A 23328-nucleotide genomic window follows, 5' to 3' on the forward strand; every position below is an offset into this window, starting at 1 on the left:
ATCAGAGGAACGCACTCCTCAACGCCCTTTCGGTTCTCCGAGCCGGGGGACGCAAGATTCAAACCCTGCTACAGAAACACTTGGAGGGGGAAGGTTGCATGGCTGTACCGCAGTTTATTTATTTTTTTTTAAAGTGCTTCTTAACCAATTCGAAGCATAAATAATGTATCTGTGCTGCAGACAGAGGAAATTGCACCCACTAATGTGAACTAACACGAGCAAAGTAGGTGCATAGTAGACAAGGCTAGGAGCTGCTAACCACTTCTGCACAATGGCATTAATAAGATTAACCTGGGCAATTAGCCGGTGCAGCAGAGATCAAGCCTAAATCTGGGGCCTTTCAAAAAAGCCCACTAATGGAAAGGATTACGTTAATTTCATTAATTCTCAATACACAGACCCGGGCTCCTTTCACTCCTTTGTGTAACCCCCACCTCTTCCCCACCAAAAAGGGGGAGGAAAGGAAAAAAATCAAATCTGGTTTTGTTTGTCATCTGCATATTACCAGGAACTAAATCCAGGATGACGTCGCCTGGGTATAAAAAAGGGAAGAGGTTCAGATGGATTATACTCCGAGCAGCCCTCTGGGTTGAGATCAGTAAACAGGCGAGAGTTGAGGGGGGAAAGTTCCAGGGGTGGATCCTGCGCGCACACACACACACACACACACATGCACACGCACAGCCACACACGCACACTCTGCCCGCAAGCTGCCCTCGGAAAAAGCTCCGCTCTTCTCGCTCCGATCCCTTTTTAAAATTTCTCCGAAAAGTTTCGATTTCGTGTCTCTCCAGCTTTGCTCCCCCTCCCCTTCTCTCCCCCCCCCCCCTCCTCCCTTCCACCACCCTCCCTCCTCCTCTTCCTCCCGGCCGGTCCCGCTGCCCTGCCCCGGCACGGTTTGGGGCATGCCTGTGAGCATGTTCAGCATCGACAATATTCTGGCGGCCAGACCTCGCTGCAAGGACTCGGTGCTGCTGCCCCCGAGCGCCGCCGCCCCCGTCGTCTTCCCCAGCCTCCACGGGGACTCGCTCTACGGCGGCTCCTCCGACTACGGCGGATTTTACTCCCGGGCGGTGGCACCCGCCTCCGCCCTACCGCCGGCGGTCACCGGATCCCGGCTGGGCTACAACAACTACTACTACGGCCAGCTGCATGTGCCGGCGTCCCCCGTGGGCCCTTCGTGCTGTGGGGCCGTTCCCCCGCTGGGCGCCCAGCAGTGCTCCTGCGTCCCCCCCACAGGTAAGGCGGCCCCGAGTGGGACGGGGCGACGGGTTTTTCCTTTGTTCCCGCAGCCGCGGGGCAGAAGGGGGGTGGCGGGGGTGCGTGGTGGTGGCGGCGGCCCACAGGGGGGCTTTTTCGGGGAGGGGGGGGGGGGGAGCAGCGATCTCATGCAAAGCCTGTCCTCGTCTCGTCTGTCTGTCCCTAGGTTACGAGGGCACTGGGTCAGTCCTGATGTCCCCTGTTCCCCATCAGATGTTGCCCTACATGAACGTGGGCACTTTGTCCCGGACGGAGCTGCAGTTACTGAACCAGCTGCACTGCCGGAGAAAAAGACGGCATCGGACTATCTTCACTGACGAGCAGCTGGAAGCGCTGGAAAACCTCTTCCAGGAAACGAAATACCCAGACGTGGGCACCAGGGAACAGCTGGCCAGAAGGGTGCACTTAAGAGAGGAAAAAGTGGAGGTATTTTGCTTGCCTTCCCTCCCTCCCCCCCCCCGCCCCCGCCTCCACTCTCTCCCTTTCGCATTTAAACGCGCTCGGACTGGAGGTACCTCGGTGCGGCTCCGCCGGCCGCGGGGAGAGCAACAGGTTTGAGGGGAGGTGGGGGGAAAAGGGAAAGTTGTTGTTATTATTATTATTCTTAATATAATTATTATTATTATTTCCAAGCGCCCTCCTGGGGGCGGCTGGCCGAGCCGATCGCACGGCTGTGAGCGAATGCCGAGCGGCGGCCGTGGCTGCGGAAGGCGCCCAGCCTTTCCCAGCCCAGCGGCTCCGGCAGGACGGGGGTCAGCCTGTGGCTTTGCCTATTTTTATTTTTTATTTTTTTTTTATTTTTATTCCCCCCTTCCCGCCCCCCGACTCCACCCAATAATTTAATTTCTTAACAGGTTTGGTTCAAAAACCGCCGGGCGAAGTGGAGAAGGCAAAAGCGATCGTCTTCGGAGGAGTCAGAAAACGCACAAAAATGGAATAAAGTGTCTAAAACGTCTCCGGAGAAGAGACAAGAGGACGGGAAAAGTGACTTGGACTCCGACAGCTGATACCTCGCAGAGGTGGACATTTCCCGTGGACTGTCGGATACGCTCCAGAGGATGCTACTAATCTTGCACAAGCTCTGCCTTGTTGGAGGGGGGAAATATCTGTATATAATGATGATTTCGTGTAAATAAAATGCGTTGCGGAGGTGTTGCACAGGTAGACGGCGACGCGTTTGTTCCCCCCTGCGCCGCGGAGAGAGAGGAGGGGAGAGGAGAGCGGCGGTGTCCCCCTCCCCGGGGACCAGGGGTGGCTTTGCCGGCCCGGTTACTTATTTAACGAGGTTTCGCCTAGTTTGGGAGCAAGCGGAGGGGCAGCCCCTCCACGTCTACCCCACGTCCAAAGGCTTCTCCCCCCAGGGAGCGCCGGCGGGCGGCCCCCCTCCCTCCCGGTTCCGCTGGCCCAGCCAGGCCGGGGGCGATGCCCCGAGGAAATATTTGCAGGCAAAGCAAACCTGGCCTCACACTTGTTACTCCTCTCTCTCGTTTCCCTGCGCTTTTCTCTCCCCCTCTCTGCAGTTATGCCTTGTTGAGGTTTCCGAAACGTTTGTCTTTGATCCCCGCTTAGAAAAGCTATCTCGCTACATCGGTGTTTAAAATGGCTATTAATAAGTTTCAGCCATTATCAGATGAATTACGCGTAAAGAGAGGTACGAGCCCTCGTGTGCTGCTCCAGGGGGTGTTTCACAAGAAGTTGCTAATGGATGTTTTCTCCCCTTTGAGGCAGCACCTTTGCAATTAGGCAAGCCGTGACAGCCTGGTCTCGTTTTACTCTTCCCTCTGTGAGGGCCTCGTAAAAGAGACGTCTGTTCCCCCTGCAAAATTCACATTCATTTTCCTTATGCTTTTTTTTCCTGTGACTCCGTGACTCCTGGTGCTTGTGCCATCAGAGCAGAACTACCGCAGTTTCCCCATACTGTCTTGTTTAGAAAAACTTTTCCCTCTCCTTGTCTATGAAGACTGTCTATAAATTTAAAACAAATGACCTGAAGGTGTAAAGCCAACTCAGATAACCTCTGGCTGGAAATCTTCATGCTGTGCCTTTCATTCAGAAGTTAAGTGGTAGTGAGCTGATTTTCCTTAATTATGGCCAATGCCTAAACTCACCTGTATCTATTCAGCTCGTCCAGCTTAGGCAAGAAATTGGTCTGTACAAATGTGCTCACCATTGCTTCCAGTGACACTAGAAAGGGTCAGCTGCTGTGTTGCTTGTCCTTGTGCTTTTCCTCCCTTTCCAGCTATAACCAGTTTTTGACGGGTATTGTAGAGTTGTGGGTATTGCAGCAGGTGTTAGTGCAATGGAGTGAATCTCAGTACTTGCCCGCTCAGATAACACTTCTATCGTACCTATGGTTCCTCATAGGTGTGGTATCTCTCTCCGAGCAATCAATCTCCATACCAAGATGTAGGAACAGTGGCCGTGGAAGAAATTAAGTGTGGTTTTGTACGAGTCAGTCCTTTAGGGGGCTTACAGTTTCATAGTTACTGCTCTCTTGAACAAGAGAAGAAATTTAGCCTCTTTTGTTCCTTAGCACAGCAGAGAAGGAAGGGGGAAAGTGAGCTTCTCAATGGATTATTCTTCTTCTTGGATATATATCATGGTTTGGCTCTACAGAGCTATTGCATTTTGGAGACGCTACACTATTGCTATGATGTGTATCTGATTTTTGTAAACTGTATTGAATTACAACCCAGCAGCACTGAAAATTAGTTTTCAAATTACTGAAAATTAGTTTTCAAAAGAAGTGTTTTGTTATGTTATATGCAGGAAGTCTCATTGAGTGGAATTTTAATGTCATCTCCTCTGTATTTAGTCATTGTTAGGTTTTAAAGTGCATACTTGATTTGCAAATAAAAGCCAGGTCTAAGGATAATATTGCCCAGGATTTTGCAAATGCTTATATATTTTCTTTACTTCCCATGTATAAATATCGTTACTGCCACACTGGGAGCTTGGTAGGGTTTCATTTTGTTTTGTTTTGCATTTTTGTGTGTGGAGTGGTAATTTTGGAAGTCACTATTAAGGATTTTAGCCTGCATAGTTCGATGTGGGAGTTAAACTGGATCTGGGTTTGTAAGGGGTGGGCTTTAAATATTTTTTCTGATAACCAATACTGGTTACTTAAGGTTGTAGTCCAGACCTTCAGAGATCTTTAGACTTTTTCCAATGGGAGCAAGGTGATCGAGAACCACGGAAGCTCCAGGTCACCAAACATGTAAATTTATAGGTTTATTTAGAACATTTTGTTGTGTGGGATGTGATATAAGAATTGAAACCTCATGATCCAAAACATGCTTTCTATGCATGGGATTGTGATGATATCACCACTGATTGCTTTAAAATTATATTGTACCTCAGTCTGAGTTAATTTTTGATTTGACTATAAACTCTTGATTACCATAAGCTTGATCTTGCAGTCACTGGTATCTCTTCTTAATACTACATGTAGATGTAGAGCTATTAGAGTTAGTAATATCACTTTAAAATCTAATTGAAAAGCAATTTTAGTCTTGACCTAAAAGCTTTAGATTACTTTCTAAAAATGACGTTTGTGCCATTAGACAATGGGAATATCTATCTCATTTTTTTTCTACTTGTGTTTGAAAACCTAAAGGCTTCATTCTCCTTTTTTTACACTACAAAATCACATCCAATGCAGTCTGGAAGAGTCTGATAACTGAGAAGTAGTGAGAAGACAACATCAAAAGGATCAAGAAAGTAGAAAACTAAATAATTGAAAGCATGAGGACTATAATAAGAAGGTCTCTCATTCACTTGTACTGTTTGGTTGGCATAATCTGTGTCTAGATGTTTGCCTGGATTTTTATTTTAGGAGAATTCCCACATGCCAAAATGCAAATGCCACGTAACAACTTTCTTTATTTTCTCTTTCTGTTGGTGCAGTATGGGAAAGGCAAAGTGAAGGACCTGAATATGCACTGTGTTCCAACAGGTTCAGTTCTAACAAAGGGGCTTTGAAAGAGTTGGTTGTGGTTGTGATTGTTAACACTTGTCTGAGAAGGAGACCAAAAGAGATTTTTTTTTTTAATTATTTTTTTTTTTGGTCTGTCTCTCCTCTACTGCTATTTACAACCTTGCATCTTGGTGCAAACTTGTTCTCAGAAGATTTAATAAGACTGAAAAACCCACTTAGCTATTTCTGAAACGTGATGTATGACTCATGGTATTAATGTACTATCTAGGTTTTGCAATGTGAGTTCAGTTTCATGCTGTCTCACTGATTTTCTATAAAATATTGGACTTCTTCCTTTCTAAATTTCTGTCTGTAGAATCAATAATATTCCTTTCAGATCTCGCCAGGGAGGTAGAGTGAGGGGAGAATTATAAGAAGAAACATAAGTTAGTTTGGAGGTTCACTATTGTAGTAAAGAATTATTTCAGACAATGCTATGTATTATAGAAGTAATAATAGAATAATTATACAAAAGAAGCATGCACCAAATAAATCTTCCTGACACCAAGCTGTATTAGGTTCTGAAATTCTCTGCAAGGGAAAGCCAGGGAGAGGAATGTGTAGTGAGCAGAAGCTTTCTGCTGTGTAGAGGCAGATTGAGCAATCTGATGCATATCTTCATTGTGCCATTTGCATTTAGATGCCCCAAATTTATGTTTTTATTTAATACCCTATTTAGCATATTTATTTTTGTAGCCTTGTTGTAATAAGTAATGCTGGAAAGCATAGGTCAGATTTTTCTGCTTGACACAAAGTGATTTATTATCAGCTGAAAATCTGGACTCTTTTATTCCTTTCAGTTTTACTAATACTTGAGTTAACTGGTTTTGAGCTTTACCATAATGGGATCCTGGGAATATAAACCATGCAAACTCTTTCTTACACATGACTTGTGAAGCAAACACTTGGATTAGTGGAAGTTATAAAAAAAAAAAAAAAAAAAGCAACATTAAGGTACGTTCATACTTTTTGTGCTCCATCTGCATTTATTGGTTCTCTGGGGTTATACACCACGCAGCATAAATGAAAAAAACCTAAAGAGTTTTTGTTTTGTATTCTACCCCCTTAGGGTTTCATTGCATTTATACTTTATGTTTTCCTACTTTGGAGACCTGGTGAGTCTAAACCTAGACAGAGAAGTTTAGTCAAATTACTCTGTTTCTCTGGGTTGCCACTTACCCTGATTTGATTAGAGTCTGTTATACAAAGGTAACAGTTCTAGCTGCAATATTTTAGAATGTAAGCAGTTAATAAAAACTTTAAAATGACCTATCTCTCTACAGTATCTGACGATTTTAAATGTAGAATCCTATGTTACAATATTCTGGTTTGTATTGAAACTATCCAAAGCTCAAGAATTCAGATGTAAAATCAAAAAAGGAATCAGACTTCATTTGCTTTTTGTTTTCAGGATAGAATTGATGTCTGCAGACAGACAGAGACTATATCCTTCAAGACATATCGCAAACGTTAAGGCACTATTGCATGGAATAACATGGAGCAGGAGAAAGGCCAGGAAATTTGTTATAGCTTAGAAGTACCTATGCAGTTGAACGTTGAAAGTTACTTCACCTCTGTCTTCTAAATGATGTCTGAATAATGGTGTTTCCATTTCTTTTCTACTCCTTGTCTGGACAAACATGCATGCTTACCTTGGAGATCAGGAGCTTCACCTCATTAGTATACCCCAAAACACACTGAATACATGTGCCAACATAGAAATTATAATTGTCCCTTTACATTCTGTCCAGGAAAGGGCCTTGCCCCAAAACTCTGAACTAAGCATTGAATCCCCACCAGAGTCTGTGTTTATTTATATAAGTACAACTATAATAAATCTTTATGCTTTTCTGTCTTTGAGGGGATTTATTCAGTGTTTGCTACCCAGTGACTACAGAGTGCTTTGTTAATATTGTGTTGGGTTTTGATCATGGCTGCACCCTTGCAAAATAGCCAACTTTGGCATATGGAGCCTCCTTCTTCCAGGGAAAACTATCTCCTTCAACAGGGCAGCTGCCTGCAGGGCTTCTGCTCACCTTTCTGTGCAAGGTGGGTGGACCAGTGGACACAGCAGAGTTCATATATACTTTTCCTAGAAAAAAAACCAAAGAATTGGGAGCCAGCTTCTGATGACATCATTTTAGCGATCTGGTTTGTAGGATCGCATCACAAAACATTGGATCTGAGCTGCAAACTACAGTGCTGGAATAAGTTGCTGAGAACAAGGATGAGAACTTCTGAAGCTGGCATCCCTCTTGACTCCAAGGTGTTGTGAGTGTAGAATCTGAATATAACTGCATTTATTTCCTCTATTTAGGGCTTTTGGCAAGCTGTCAAGGAACTTAGCTGTGAATTTTCAGAGTGATCCTGGGGTGGGGAACTACTGTTACTCCATTTAACTGTTGGAAAAGCTTAGGTACCTCTTCATCAGGGGGACACGCAGGAAGTCTTTGGCACCGTGTGGGGAAGAAGAAGTGATGCCGCATTTTCAGTGGTGGATTTTAATGCCATCACCATGTTTTCCTATTATCCTGGTGGAAATTTGACTTTCCTGGTGAAAATAAGGCCTTCATGGATATGCTTTATGTAATTATAGTATCTCTTGTTTCATGAACAAATTACATGTATTTTTGCCATGCGAGTAAACCCAAACTGAGGGCTAAATTAATGGAAGATAAGAGAACATAGGGGCAATATAGTTTTGGTGTATGAAAGATGTATTTTGAAAATCCACGAAACGAGAGCCCTGACCTTCTTTGCTTGCATACCCAAAAACTCTTGCTGAATGTTGCACATACAAGGAATGCAGTACCAGCAGAGAGTGCATAACTTTCCATTAAGAGAAGAGAATGGAAAAGAGTTCTTTTTATGCCAAATTTTACCCCATAGTGGATAATTACAGCCAAGTTGTAACCCCCTTAAAAGCTATCAGGCACCAGTATAATGAAACACATAACTGAAATTTACTGTACTTGTGTAGATTGCGACCTTACTCTTGAATATTTAGTCTTCGACTCCTTAAATTTGTAGTTTCCACAGAGGGCTTGTAAGTGCTAGAATTTTGATTAACTGTCTCAAATAAACTACTGCTATTGTTATCACTATAAATCTCCCTAACCTAAGAGCCTCAAGGAGGCTGATATTTTCTGTGGAAACTGTAATGATTCAGAAGGGCATGAACCCAGTACCCTTTATTTGGGGCTTCCTGTCATTATATAGAAAGTCTCAGGCTTCGTTTACATCAGTTATTAGGTCTTATTTGTTTAATATTACTTTTTGATTGGTTTTATACTGTGTTTATCATGCACATTTTTAGAACATACTGTATTTCTCTTTTAGTTGGCCCTAATGCTATGGAGACAGCTCTTCACATCTAAACTTACTCACTTGTGGTTCCTTTAGCCTGGCTGAAAGGATAACGTGGAGGCCTGCCTCAAAGCCTTTGTGAATTATTGAGAAACTTTCCTCTTGAGCTGGCAATATTTCTTACTAACACTAATAGATGGGGATATTTTGCAATATGTTCAGTGAAGATACGGTGTTAATCCCTGGTCAAAAGGGGTAATGATTATGGGACAGAGCCATGCAGAAAGGGATCATTAGTAATCCCAGGGGAGCTTTCTTCCTTTAAAATTCTCAAACTGTTCTGCTCTGACTTGTTTAGCTAAAGTGGCCCTTCCCGCCTTGCACAGATTCAGTTTAATTGGTAGAAATGGGTTTAGTTACTGCAGTTAGTACTGTTGTTGGTGGAATAAGCATTAAGGGGGTATGTTAAAAGTTTTAGTGGGATGTCTTTGAAGATAATGTACGCTCGGAGCCCAGAAAGCCAACCACATCCTGGGCTGGATCAAAAGCAGCGTGGCCAGCAGGTTGAGGGAGGTGATTCTGCTCCTCTGCTCCACTCTGTAGAGACCCCACCTGGAGTACTGAGTCCAGCTCTGGGACCCCCAACATAAGAAGGACATGGACCTGTTGGAGAGGATCCAGAATAGGACCACGAAGATGATCATAGGGCTGGAATACCTCGCTTATGAGGACAGGCTGAGAGAATTGGTGTTCTTAAGCCTGGAGAAGAGAAGGCTCCGGGGAAACTTTCTAGCAGCCTTCTAGTACCTAAAGGGGGCCTACGGGAAACATGGGGAGGGAATGTAACGATAGGACGAGGGGTAACAGTTTTAAACTGAAAGAAGGAGAGATTTAGATTAGATATCAGGAAGAAATTCTTTACTCTGAGGGTGGTGAGCCACTGGAACAGGTTGCCCAGAGAAGTTGTGGATGCCCCATCCCTGGAAGTGTTCAAGGCCAGGCTGGATGGGGCTTTAAGCAACGTGGTCTACCGGGAGGTGTCCCTGCCCATGGCAGGGGGGTTGGAACGAGATGATTTTTAAGATCCCTTTCATCTCTAACCATTCTATGATTCTATGATAAAAGCCATGCTTCTATGCTGAAATAATTACTCTAGTACAATGCAGTCTTTAAATGAGTAAATTATTGCTGTTTTCCAGAGGCACTAATTTTATTTGTAAGTGCATCCTTGATGTAGAAGTAGGTATTTTCTATCCAATGAGGCTTGACTAGGGTCAACATTAGGCCCTCAGACCTTGTGTGAGGCTTATCTCCACCTGCATAATGGCAAGATAAAAGTTTATTGATACCCATCACATTGGACCTTAAAGGAACATCTGATTTACCAGATGTTTAAGAAAATCCAGAATAGTGTTCCCGTATTGGAAAGCAGCTGTGTTTTTCCCTGCTCACGTATTCATTGGCACAGCTGCTTCAGATATCCGGGCATCTAAATTATTCTGACATCAGAAAAAAACACTGAAACAGGGACTGATTATGGCCATATTGCTTATGACGCTTTAATGCTTTGCCTGACTGATCACTGGGAAAACTGTTCAGTCGCCAGACACGTTGCAGTTAAGGAGCAAGTAGAATTCATGCTGAGGACTGAGAGGTAGGACATTAGGTGTGCTAGAGGCATTCTTTCTAATATCAGTCTCTTTGAAGTAGCTGTCTTAGGGACAGAATCAGTTTCCATTTCAGCTTCACAGTCTCTTTGGTTGCACGCTGAAAATTTTTCTCCTGGCTGCGTAGATGTCAGATAACTACAAAATTAAAAAAAAAAAAAAAGGAAGAAACTTTATACTAAATCTGATGTTAAAAATAGCCCTTAAAACTCTATTAATTTTTGTCTTGCTTATTTCTGCAGGTTTTTGCTGTTCTTCTCCCACTCTCAAGTCCAAGTTCTGCTAAAGACCGCTGGACATTTAAATAATGACTAGATACTAGTTTAGAATCACTCTATTGATCCACTCAATTTCATTTGCATTTTTTAATCACTTTTGGATAAGCACAAAGTAGAAACACAACTGTCCTAGAAAAACATCTGAGGACATTTTTGGAGAAAGAAGGTCTTGGGATTACAGAGTCTGATCTTCATCTCAGGAAGAACAGCACGTGAACTGGAAGCTGTAATCTTCCAAACGGCATTGCTGAGAAACTCTTGGCCCTGGATCAAGAAGAAAGAAAAGCAGGTAAGAGCCACCTCCCCACATTTCCAAGTCAACACTGGGTGTAAACTCATGCGTCTATGAGTGGCCATGACTCTTGCTAAGAAGATTTGGCGCACAGAAATAGCCAATAACCAATTGAGCATTCTGGCTGAGGATTAAAACCATTTAGGGTTTGATTGAAAGGATGTTTGTACAACTGATATTTTAAGATTTTTTTTAAACAATATGAGATACATTTCATATTTATTTTTGGAACAAAAAATTGAAATGCACTTTTGTTTTTATACTGTCATGTGCTTTTTGTTTTGGTTTATTTATTTTTACTTCCTCTTACTGGAAGTCCTTCCACTGTTGTTGCAGCGTAAGTTGCGAAGACAAGAATTTACACCTGTAAATAACCAAAGCCTTGTGACCCATTTTAGAAATCCTAGTCATTTCTGATAATTCACAGTTATGCTGTGTGACATTCAAATGGTGGGCTTCCACACAGACCAATCATTTATCAAGCAGCTCATGAGACCTGAAGGTTATGGGATGATGCTTATTATAAAATTGAAAACTTCTGAAATCTGTCTTTGGTATGGAAGTGTCTTTTGTGCAGAAAAAAATCAATGGAAGGTCATGCTGAGGCAAATGATACATGACTGTTGTAGATTGTTCTCGTAAGGATGAAGTCCTTCTTTACCCACCCTATCAGGTTTGAATCCATGCCTGGCAGATACAAATTGGGATCCATTAACAACAATGGAGTGTTTAGAAAACTTGCAAGGCCCAGAGGGTAGTGTTCCAGGCTAAAACCTTGCTGAGATAGCTTAGCCAGAGATGTTTCAGTGAAAAAAATAGGTAGCATTTACAGCACAAACTGAGAATAAGTAGTACAGTCCAGTAGATAGGACACTAGTATGGAGGTAACAGAAGAGACATTATTCGTAGTTCTTCTGTTGCTAGAAGCTCTTGGATGCCTATGGTCTCAGCTAGGCCAGATATGTTTCCATCTGTAAAATGGAAATCACTCAATATGATACCCATAGATACCAAGTACTATTTCTCCATCGAGGTGTCTTCTGGGTGAGTGTTTTCTTCTATTCACTGCAGATAGAGCCATGTTTTAGGTTGGAAAATAAAAATATTTAGATGGTTTTGTAATACCAGATCAAATAGGTTCCTGGGAATGAAAACACTACAAAACCTGACTTGACTTAACCTCAGTAGCCTCACCAGCAGTAGGTTGATAGGTTTGTAAACTAGAGCTCATTTTCCCCTCTGACATCTTTTAAATCCATCGTGAGGGAGGTATAAAACAACTTTAGATCTCATCAAGGAGGCATCTGAGCAAGTGTGAGATGCCAAGAAAAGAATAGGTTGGCCCTCTGTCACATATTCTGCACTTCTAGGGGAAAGAGAGGGGGCAGGCTGCAGAGGAAAAAATTGCAAGAGTAAGGGGGGAATAGAACAATATAAATCCGTGGGCTTTTTCACAGTGAGAGGTTGCAACAGTTTCTCTTCTGAACTGTTTCCAACAAATTGTTAAAAAGAGGGATGGGAACGAAAGGGTTAATCTCTTGGAGTGGAGGCAAAATATTGATCTGCCCTAGCCTAGCAATGCAGATAACTGTTAATGAGTTTGGCAACTTCTTGATCTGTGTACAGGTGTGATATTTTTACTGGTCCTCGTATGGCATATGCCTGTATTTGTATTTGCAAGCAGAAAAGCTTTTCTTTCAGTGTTGTCAGCATCCCATTGAGAGGTCTTATAGTGCACAGTTATCAAATGTGCTTGTAATCACTAACAGCAAGTTAAATGTGATCATTACACATTGTAATTTCATTAATGTGATGGAATCTTTTCTGACTTGTCACTTGCTCCCTTTCAAAATAAATTACAAGGCCGTAGTGCTCCACTGTGGTAAGGTGGATAACCATTTCATGGCAGGTGTTGAGCTGAGCTGAAAATTATTGCAACCTCAAAGCAACTATTTGGAACATTGGGTTTTAATCTCCTAGTATATGGAATGGTGTGGAGGCTTTGCCCCAAAGTCAACAGTGTATTTTATCCAAGTAAGAGGATTCTTTCTGTAGGGATGGTTCATTATTGACCAGCATTTTCTCCCATCCTTTCCCCTCTCCCAAAGAAAACAACAGCTAAGAGTAAAAGGGTCGTAAAGGGGCTAAACCCTAAACCAAAGACTGACTCTATGAAACGGGTGGGATCTTGCAAGGCTGGCTGTATGTGACCTTCCAGAAAACTGTGCTCTGGAACAGCTAGGTTCTTGACCCAGGGCAGGAGACACGGAGTTGGCCAGATGTTGCAGCTTGCTGACCCTGCTTATGCCATTACTGCGTCCTTTGCAGTAATAGCAGGAGATCAGCCCTATTCCACTTGGGGACTTCCCCATGCCAGAGAAATCCCTAAGGAAGTAATTAAACTGCGGCAAGCTTCATAGTAACTTGCATTTTAGCTTGTGATCTAACTTCATAAGTCATGACTGTAAAGTAGGTAGAACACTGATGATTTCCTCCACAACAGTAAGGAGATTTACTTGGTTAATGTTTTTTTCCTAGATCTCAAGAAGAAAAGTTATAAACATTGTAAACATTGCAGATGAGGATTTTAAACATTAGCTGTTTATGCAAAAATATATGATACGTGCCTGTATTAAGTCAATTGGTAAAAATAATTAGCACTTATTATTGTGATTTAAGTTTATGAAGTGACCTAAATCTATTACAGACCAAATACGGTGAAGAAATTTATTCTTCAAATGCTGCTGCTCTTTTGGGACTTAATGTCCTACAGAACTGTATGTGGTCCCTTTGTGTGGTAACTGAGGTGCCTCAGGTGTGGGTTTGCAGCACCTCTTGAACATGCCTTTTCTCATAATGTCTTGTATACATGACTAATATCAATGCAAAGAATATCTTTGAATTTGTGTGTCTTTAGGTGGCCAGAAGGATGGTTTCAATTTGACAAGGAATACTCTTGTGCATTTATAGAATATAGTTTATAGCAGAATTTTATTTGAACTCATCAGCTTCGTACTGAATGTTTCACTTCTGCTAACAGTGATTATATACCTGAGCTATGAGAAAGTGATTTGGGATGGGGGGAAGGAAGGTTGCACCAGAAAAAAAAGTCTTAGTGCCTCCATGGCAGGTATCTCCTGCTGGAAGACAGACTGCCCGTATCACCTTTCATCAAGAAAGAGGAAAAATGGGAATACCCGGAGTGCTCTGTGCTTTCATTACCAGTACTGCATAAGTGCAGCTGGATGTTAGGGCTGTGTCATGTTTCAGTTCATTTCTGGTTTGCAGCCCTTTAGCCTTTGTACATTTCCAATAATGTCACAGATTTGCTGCATGACACTACTTTTGGCTGCCTGGAGAGCTTTATAGTGGTTTTTTGGGTTTTGTTTTGTTTTGTTTTTGTTTTGTTTTTGTTGGTTTGTTTGTTTGTTTTTCCTGTTCGTTTTGCAGCTATACCTATTTGCTTTAAATCAGGTTATAAAGTTTTGGGTTGTGTGTATGTCTGGCAAGAAAAGAGGGAAGTTTCAAATAAAAAATGTAATTAGTGATTTAGAATGCATACATCTGGTAAGATTAGCTCCTGTTTGAGCTTTTCTCATATCCAGACAGTTGAAAGGGAAAGAACAGAATTAATAATGACCAACGTTATCTCCTCTGAGAATTGAACTGTTTATGTATGTGCTCAGAATGATTACTCTTACACTAATTTAGAGGCATGTCTCTCTATCACTGCATTTTATTGTTGCATGTACATGCATATTGCACAGGCTGGAAATCTAGTATTAGTTTCAGATGAGGACACGTGTTCTCTTAGTGGGACATTTTGGTTACATCTCCAATAGTTGCTCCTAAAAAGAAGCTTAACAGATGTTGGCTGTGGTTACAGAACCCAACTCATGTTCTGAGAGATTCTTCCAAACTTCGTAGTGGTCCAAATCCACATCTTTCTCTTTTCAGATAGAAAAGTTCCAGAAATGGGTATGATTTACCCAAAAGAACATGTTTGGTGCAGTGCTTTGCTCATTTAATTTCTTCTGTCCCAAACCACTTCAGTGAGGTTCAGTTTACTTATGTGAGATATTCTATCCCTGTGGTGGAAGAATTCACCCGCTTCTGATGTGGAACAGATACAGAAAACCAACTGCCAACATGTGTTTGTATAAATACATATACTGGTGTAGTGATCCCTTTGTAAACATCTGTACTTGAGAACCTGGTTGGAATTTGAAAGCTCTTTGGAGGACATGGGGAAGGATCTTTAACAGAATTCTAACTTGCAAGACAAACAGTCCAAGAACAGATATTTTTTGACACTTTCAGGGAAATTGCATTGTTTGCCTTAAGCCAACATTTTAGGTGAGACAAGCAATTCAACAATACTTTATCCCAATAATAATTCAACAGTACAGCAATATATGTTTTATTGGAGCAAGTGTAGGCATTTTTTTGAAGTTTCAATCAAATTTTAAAATTCAGGTACCTTAGTTGATCTTATCATCTTAGTTGTTAGTTAAGTCATAATGTCAGTTTGAGCTGGTTTTTAGAAGTTCTGAACATCTCCTGTATGTCAGCAGGACTGTTAAACTCCTTAACTTCTATATGTTATCTCAAATTAAAGCATTACACCATGCCTGTCAGTGGCCTTTTGAGTCAGATTCTGCTCAAGTTTCAGCATAGGCAGTGGGTGTCGACGGTGCACCAAAACTGTTTCTTGCATAAGACACTTTCTATGGTAAAGGTACTACTGTTGGAACTGGTGCATTCCATTGATGCACAATTTCTAGACTCAGAATTTGCAATAATGGTGTGTTTTGAGAGCCTTCCAAGAGCTCATATGGGCCAAAGTTAGTTTGGAAAGACAGTGTTAAAACTCCAGCAGTGTCACAGCAGTTATATATCAACACGTGTGTCAGCTCAGAGCTGACCCTGTAGAGATCCTCTACTGCATGGTTACTGTCGCTTTCTGCAGGTCTTGGAGATCTCCTGACTAAATCTTGATTTGCCAGATTTGTGTAGCTTTTGAGATTTGATGCAATGAGAGCAAAATGAAGGGGATATTCGATGTGCATAGTATTTCTGTGTTTACTGTGTGATTCCAATCCTGGGGGAGTAAAAGAGAATATCGCATACAACAGAGGAGCTGAAACCGACAAAATCATCACTTCCTTGTACCTGTTCATGTCGTTACTCTTCAGAGTGCTTTTTGCCAGCCACAGCAAACACATAAGTAAATTATGGAAGCATATTGCAGATACATTATTTTTGTTTTGCTTTTCACTTGTCTGTAAAATGGTAAAGGGGCTATGACAGTTTTTAGCTTAAGATGAGGAGACCCTACCCTTAAGATGTTGAGAAACGCTGGGATCTGATCCATGGTAGAGGCTCTGATATTGTTTTCTGTCTCTGTCACAGTAGCATCCTGCAGATGCAGAACACAGCAGATAATGTCAGGCTCCTGCAGCTTTGAAGCAGAATGAAAGCAGGAGAAGAAGTAGAAAGGGAATTTTGGCATGAAGCCTGGTGGTATGCTTTGTTTCCTTTTTTCTAAAAAACAAAAATAGCATCTTAAAACTGATTAGTGCAGCTTCAAATTGAGATGTTAGCCAAACATCAGCCCTTTTTGGTGGTGAGGATAATGCCCATATATGCTAATGTTAAAATGTGTACATACAGTAGACAGGGTGAACTTCCTGGGAATGTATTGTAATAAACAAGAGTGCATGTTTTAAAGAGTGGTGATGAGAATTTACATAGTATAAACGAGAATATTTCCACCTGTAGATTACAGACACAGGGCATAAATTACATATGATCTCTGATATGCACCGTTTTGTGCCCATGTACTTGGAGATACGGTAGGTGCCCATGTTAATCATTGCTCGTCTGTAATCAGGGGTTCTCTAGTGATTTCAGCTTGTCTGTGATACAAACCTGAAAAGAGGAATTCTACTAACAAAAGAAAGTCCAACGAATTATTAGAGTTGGAGGGAAATTGAAATAATGGATTTTTTTTTAAACTATATACCTTGAAGAAGCTGTGTTAGAACATCAGTCTTGTGTGCACCATTTCAAATAGCAAAAATTGTCTTTTTAATTGGAGAACAACCACTGGGTTTGCATTGTGTGGGATGGAGGTCAGCATAAGGGTACAACGAGTGCTGTGCCTCAGAATGAATTACAGTTTTGAGGGATAGGTCCTGTATGCTCATTTTTGGTTTTGGCATTTAATGCCTTCCTCCCATTCAAATATGTGGGAGGAATCAAATGTCAAAATCTTCACTATGTATGATATATAATTTCTCTCTTGTATTTCAGCGGGAGGAACATCAGACCCCAAAATGATTATGTGCATACTGGTAAAGAATACATCACTGCATATTTTAATGTCAGTTGTGGGAATTGCAGACAGGGTAAAATATTGTTGTCACCTTCTGAGTTTCTGGTTGTGTTTTTCCATGTACTCTTTCAGGATGCCAACAACCCAGAACTTTAATTCTGTGTCCTGAGCTCTAGTCCTGGCCAAAGCAAAACTATACAGATTAACATATCCCAGGACTTCAGAATCCCAATACAGATCTAGGTCCAAAGAATGAAACCTAGCATTTGTAAGTAGAGCTTTATGTACTTGAAACAATTTGCAAGTCATCTTGAAGATTCCCCGATACACACAGTAAAAACATGCCTATTTTACAGTTGGAAAAATAGAGTTATGGGGAGGCTAAAGGCCTACTCACACTTTACAATGAGTCAGTGGCAAACTGTACGGGAGCTCAGGACTCCACAGCTTTGTGATTCTTAAGAACGACTGAGATTCAAAGATTTGCAACCTTTTTGTGTTAATTATATCCTCAAATAAGATGTCATTTTAAATTTGGTGTCATTTACAGAGCAAATCCGGAAGTCACAGGAAATAAAGTACAGGAAGCGTGTGGGAGACACCAAAGTGGATATGAGATAAATACTCCACATCCCAGCAGCACAGACTGCAGACAGCTAGCAGGTCCTTTTCAGAGGTTCCTCTAGCTAACTCTTGCGCAGACATTGGGAAGTTGTCTAGCAAATGATGCTAGAGAGGCTGGGACCATGATAGGGTTTGGACAAGCTTCTATGTCTGTTTGCATGGCTCCTGATGCTGGACAATGCACAGAGTAGCAGGATGGAGAGGAGAATGTGGCAGCTCTCCTCTTGTGGGCTCTGGGTTTTACGCTATGCCTCATCTGGGCTCAGCTCGCCTCCACACTGTGCTGCCCTGCGGTTGCTGTTTGTATGCTTGGTTTCAGGCACGAACTTCCTCCATGGCCCACGGAGACAAGGCCAGTCACTTCAGCTGCACCTGCAGCTTGTAGTGAGCCACCGAAGCTGCGCAGAAGCCTTCGTCTGTCGGTAGGATGAAGCAGGACAGAAAACTGTTCTGTGCCTCCTTACGCCTTGATTAAAACAGCAGTTCTAAACAAGTTTTGTGGATGGGGTCTGATCCAAAACCTCTTAGAAAGGAATGAAAGTCCTGCATCATCTTCAGTGGGATTTGGATCAGGCCTTATGTGTCTGTTCTTACTCCTGGTGCAGTCTCCGGGAGTTTTGCCAGAGATTCATTGGGAACCGTTTGACTTCACTGGGACCAGGACTGGGTCCAAGATGAGCAGACACAAGGGGAATGAACAGTCGTCTTGACCGTTTCTAATTCTCTCTCAAGGCTCCACAGCAATGCAAAATGGTGTAAAGCAGCATAAATAATTACATATCCTAGGAACAGAGATGAGAATTCTAAGCACATGCAGTCTTATTGAATGTTATCAAGGTCCCCTAGTAGTTAATTTGATTAAGTGGGGCTCCCTGAATGCTTTTTCTCTAAAAGTGATTTACAAAGTGTTTTAATATGAAGAGTTTCCAAAGGCTCTTGGATGTCAAAGAAGAGCTATTAATCTTTATATTAGCATTTTGAAAAACAGCATGTGTTCCTTGATTAGCTGATATTTGTTTGCATTCTTCTTTTCTACAGAGGATTATCGCTTTGACCTTTTTTAGCATAATGTAGCTCTTTTACATATAGGAATAGAATCTTTTCATGTTTATAAACTAGAGTTAATCTGGCTTTTCACTGGTGTAAATCAGGGCTGAAGCCCACAAAGGATGTTGAAAAACCTCAGATGTGAGTTTTAATAATCTTTGTCTCATGAAACACACTATTGATCTAGCTAACACACCGTACGTATGACCATCTCAAACAAGGCACAGTGGGGACAGCCTGCCCAGTTCTTGCCCATGCTGATCGTCGCACTGGCTTCGGCAGGACTCACCACGTGCGATGAAGGATTTCTGCCTGTTACATTTGCTAGCAGTTACTAATTGCTAATTCAATTTTCTTACTAATTCAAAGAGAGTAGGTCAGACCGGATTGGCCTGGTGGGCAAGTTGTAAAACAGTTGAGGTACTGTGCGCTGTCAAGTAGAGGCAAAAGGTAATATCACAAAAATTAATAAAAAAGGGTATATTTCATGAGATTGCAGCAGGAACCGCAAGACAATGTCAAAGAAATGAATAGCAAAGTCAGAGTCCAGAGTACCAGCACATGCACTTGTTCTAAAACAAATTTAAAAAAAAGTACCAGGCTTGGTTTTCATAGTTAGGACTGTTGACTTGTTGCCTTGAGATTTTCAGTGTCATTAATATGGATCTATATTGCCAGGTGAGAATGCCTAAATTACATATTGTTTTGGATTGCCTCACAGTATTTCTGCTATGAAAAAAAGAAAGAAAAAAGAAACTACTCAATTAAAGATCTGCTGCCCATTATAATTCTGACATTGGGTGAAAGAAGACACTGTGGACATATTACCTCTTTTATTAAGAAATATTATGGGCGTTTCACATTATTCATTAATAATTTGGATTCTGGAGAGCCCAGTCATGATGGAGGCCTCAATTTAGCAGTTGTATCCTCACTTGCAGCTGATCACTGACCCGGGCACCTCGAGACAGCCCCTGGCAAGCTGTCTCGAGGCCATCAGAGCTGTAGCTGAAAATAGTCGATGTCTGCAACAAGGCTTACAGACGGTGACGAGATGGGACCTGGCTGAGGGGTAGCCCATGAGGAGTAGCCCCATCTTTGAGTATATAAAGGAGCCCTGCCAGGTACTTTGCATTTTTTAGCATGTTTCTTGGTTGCGTTTCAGGTTTCTGTTGTGTGAGTCTACTTCCCGTTCTCTCCTTTTGTCTGCACAGTTCTGCTTCTTGGTGTGTGATTTTTTTGGTTACTGTGCCTTCCTGTTCAAATGCTGGTTGTCACTAGGTTGTTCTGTCCTGACTTCTGGCTTCTCACCATCTCAGCTTTTGTACTCTCTACCGACCTTGTGTTTCATATACCCAAGCCATAATGTATTTCTTTCTTAACCTCCCTGCCTTCCTGTCTTCATCCTCAAATATTAGATATGTTAAATCTGCATATGAATTTATACTTGCACACAAATTGGGAAGGTAAATGATTATTACAATGTGGAACTTGAAAATAAATAACATATGTGCTTTTCCCACCGTTGTAGGGGAATTTAGGTGGTTTGTATTAGCACACTAGCTTATATTTGGTTAAAATAAGCACTTTACCTAACCCATCGACCCTAGTCCCAATCCCTGTTCTCTGGAGGATTTGGGTTTGGCTCAGCAAACACCATATAAAGGGGTAATCTGCTCCCCTCTGCCAGCAGAGTGCTGCCTTAGTCTGATAGTCATCTATTTAACTGGTTTTTTACAGTGCAGAAATGCATGTTGAGCTGGGCCTGCTAATGGTGCATAGAGTTTTTCCTGTAGTAAGCCCTGAGATGTTTTTTAACAAAGGTTGAGGACTGTTATTTTTGCAGAGCATTTGGGCAGACAGCTAAGTAATGGTGGGTGAATTCCCACATCCCCAAATTTAGGCTGGAATTTTCTACACCCAAAACCCTTTGGATTGGTGGCAAGGCAGCAACACAGCATGTCACAACTGGTGTTGTCGGCTCTCAATAACTTTTGGGACGCTGCCACAAATCCCACAGCCTTTTGGCTGACCCATCACTGGCCATGTACAGCAGGGATAGCCAGCTTTTGTATAGGGGCCACTGTATTCCCAAGGAGGTATTTTGGGCAGACCAGATACAGCCACGTTTATGCACTTGAGTTTTAGAAATATTCCAGGCTCAATCTGCACACTCTTTCCCTTTCCTGTCCCTCTCCAAACAGCAATATGCAGCCATGCTTGCCATGTGGTTGGCCTGGTTGAGGCTAGATAGGACGGGGTTGTGGGCCACCTCTCGCCACTGGGCTGTCACTTGGAATTCCTGATCCACGTCAACTCTTCCTGCAGGGTGCCCATAGCTGGTGTATGCGAGAGCTTTCTCTCGCAGCTAGATTTACTCAGGTGTGACAAAAAGCCTGATGCCATATGGGATTTTCATTCAGAGTAGGAATTTAGTACTGTGTCCTGTCTGTCGCTTAATTAGCTGTTATTTATTTTAATAGAATGTATAATGCTTATTTTTGTTGTGTAAGGGACTTCAGTTGGCCTTAAATCCATAGGGAAGTGGAAAAAAAATACACGCCTACAAGAAGTAATAAAGTGCTTTTGTTTCCCTAAAATTATTACTATTTGAAGTCTGATATGCCAGATCTGGTATATGGCAGTAAATGTTGCACTGGGACTTAACAGTTATTTACTAGGTGATTATTTAGAGTTGCTTTCTTTCTAGTCAATTATAACATTTTACATTTTGGGGGCTTGACTGGGATACTGCATCACACTTGGTTCTAGCTGCATTGCAATAATCTCTGTGTGACATGGAGCCAGAAAGACCTATAAAAGCAGCTGTTGCTTTCATTAAAGCCATTACAAAGGTCTAGTTGTGGTGTCCCCAATAATAATTCTGATAATTGGTTGTTAATTTTAATTACTCACCAGATGAATATCTTGATAGGAGAAACAGGTATACATGTTCAGTCAACCAAAATAAACATATTTTCAGTACTAACTGGCCATTTGGGTAATGTGCTAAATGTAGTAATACTGTGTAGCGATGATTAATTTATAATCCTCATCAATTCAGTGGGGGCAGGATATAGTTAACGTGATGTCATTGTTTAGATAGCTCCTTTTAATGACTTGTTTATATACATATGTTCCAGTGTTACAAGGTGGTGAGCCCACATTTTTTAATACTGAGCAAGCTGCATGTTCCACTTTTGAAGCTCTTTTTCAGGCAGAGGATGCCCAGTTCCTTCAAATTCCTGTTTCACTCTGATCCCTAGGTCTTCAGCACAGTCAGACCAGTAGCAAGCTACTTGGTCTTCTCCATAATGTGAGGTACTCAATCACATGTTGCATGGCTGTCAAGTTTTAATAGAATTAAAATATAACAAGAAAAGTTTGATATCTACTTGGGGGCGCAGTGTTGACATGAAGCAACACCGATTACATCTTCAGTTTGCCACCTCTAAGCCCTCATTGCAGTCATCCACTGTGGGGTGCTGTAGGCAAGGTTCAGGAGACATTAAAAGATCATTGTTGAAGGGAGCAAGGTTGTAGGGGTTTTGAGGTAGTAACCTGGGTCTTTGGGAACTACATGCTGGAATGTCCTAATAGTTGGATAAAACAAGTGTACTTTTATTTTTCTTCACCTTTGCTTTGGGTTTTTTTGGTTGGTTTTTTTTTTTTTTTGAATTCCATTTTTTTCACAGCACTGAAAGGAAGAAGAAAAAACTTTATTTAAATTAGTACTGAATAATGTGTGGTGTGTAAGGACCACTCTGTATGCTTCTACCTTGGCCCTCTATTGCATGGTATTAAACTCAGCTGGGTACTGCACCTCGGCCTACAGACGAAGTTGTTTCTGGTGTTCAAGTGGTGAGAAGCAAGAAGATGAGGGCACTACATTGCTATAGTATACACAAATGTTCATGTATTTATCATAATATGAATATGCAACAGGAAGAGTGGAAGAACTACTTTGGCTCTTTAAATAGCATCACACATGTAAGGAGGTTGGGGGTGATGTTTCTTTTTTGCTCCAGTTACATGTACAACACATGTTGTTGCCAAAAAGTAGAAATATGATTAATTCATTGTTATTATCTGGCACATTGGTCAAGTTGTGGAATGGCTGGCAAGTGCAGAGCAATAGCAGAACTGGTTTCTCATGAGCTGTTTTCAGTTTTCCTAAGCATTTTGTCTTGTATTGACTTGATCTGTGCTTTGCAGTCAACAGAGTTGATCTTCTCCATAGACTCTCACTATATTTTCTTATTAAACCTTTTCAACCCCTTTTTGCATTGACTGGGATATTCCAAACCTCTCCCGTTCCTCCATCCAATAGTCATGTGAACTGATCACAAAGAAGGTCAGAATTTATTTCCTATTCCAAACTAAAAAAATAAGTAATCATAAACCACAGAAAAATCTAACCTTAATAATAACTTTCTCCTCTTTGATTCTGTTGTGCATCTTTGTCTTTTGAAGGCTAGGCAAATAGAGGGAAGCTGTGGCAGAAAGATACGAAGACATTTTTGAGAATGAAAGTTACTAGT

The 23328-nt window shown here is 41.7% G+C and overlaps 1 protein-coding gene across 1 annotated transcript; it reads left to right on the forward strand.

The window, feature by feature from the left end:
* The first annotated feature begins 896 nt into the window (after nucleotides 1–896).
* Nucleotides 897–2417, forward strand: GSC (goosecoid homeobox). Its single transcript, XM_074149824.1, has 3 exons — nucleotides 897–1239; nucleotides 1427–1686; nucleotides 2115–2417. The coding sequence occupies exons 1-3, from the start codon at nucleotides 906–908 to the stop codon at nucleotides 2265–2267; spliced, it is 747 nt and encodes a 248-aa protein (XP_074005925.1). The 5' UTR covers nucleotides 897–905; the 3' UTR covers nucleotides 2268–2417.
* The last annotated feature ends 20911 nt before the right edge of the window (nucleotides 2418–23328 follow it).

Source organism: Numenius arquata, chromosome 6 (assembly GCF_964106895.1).
Source record: "Numenius arquata chromosome 6, bNumArq3.hap1.1, whole genome shotgun sequence".
Taxonomy (NCBI): domain Eukaryota; kingdom Metazoa; phylum Chordata; class Aves; order Charadriiformes; family Scolopacidae; genus Numenius; species Numenius arquata.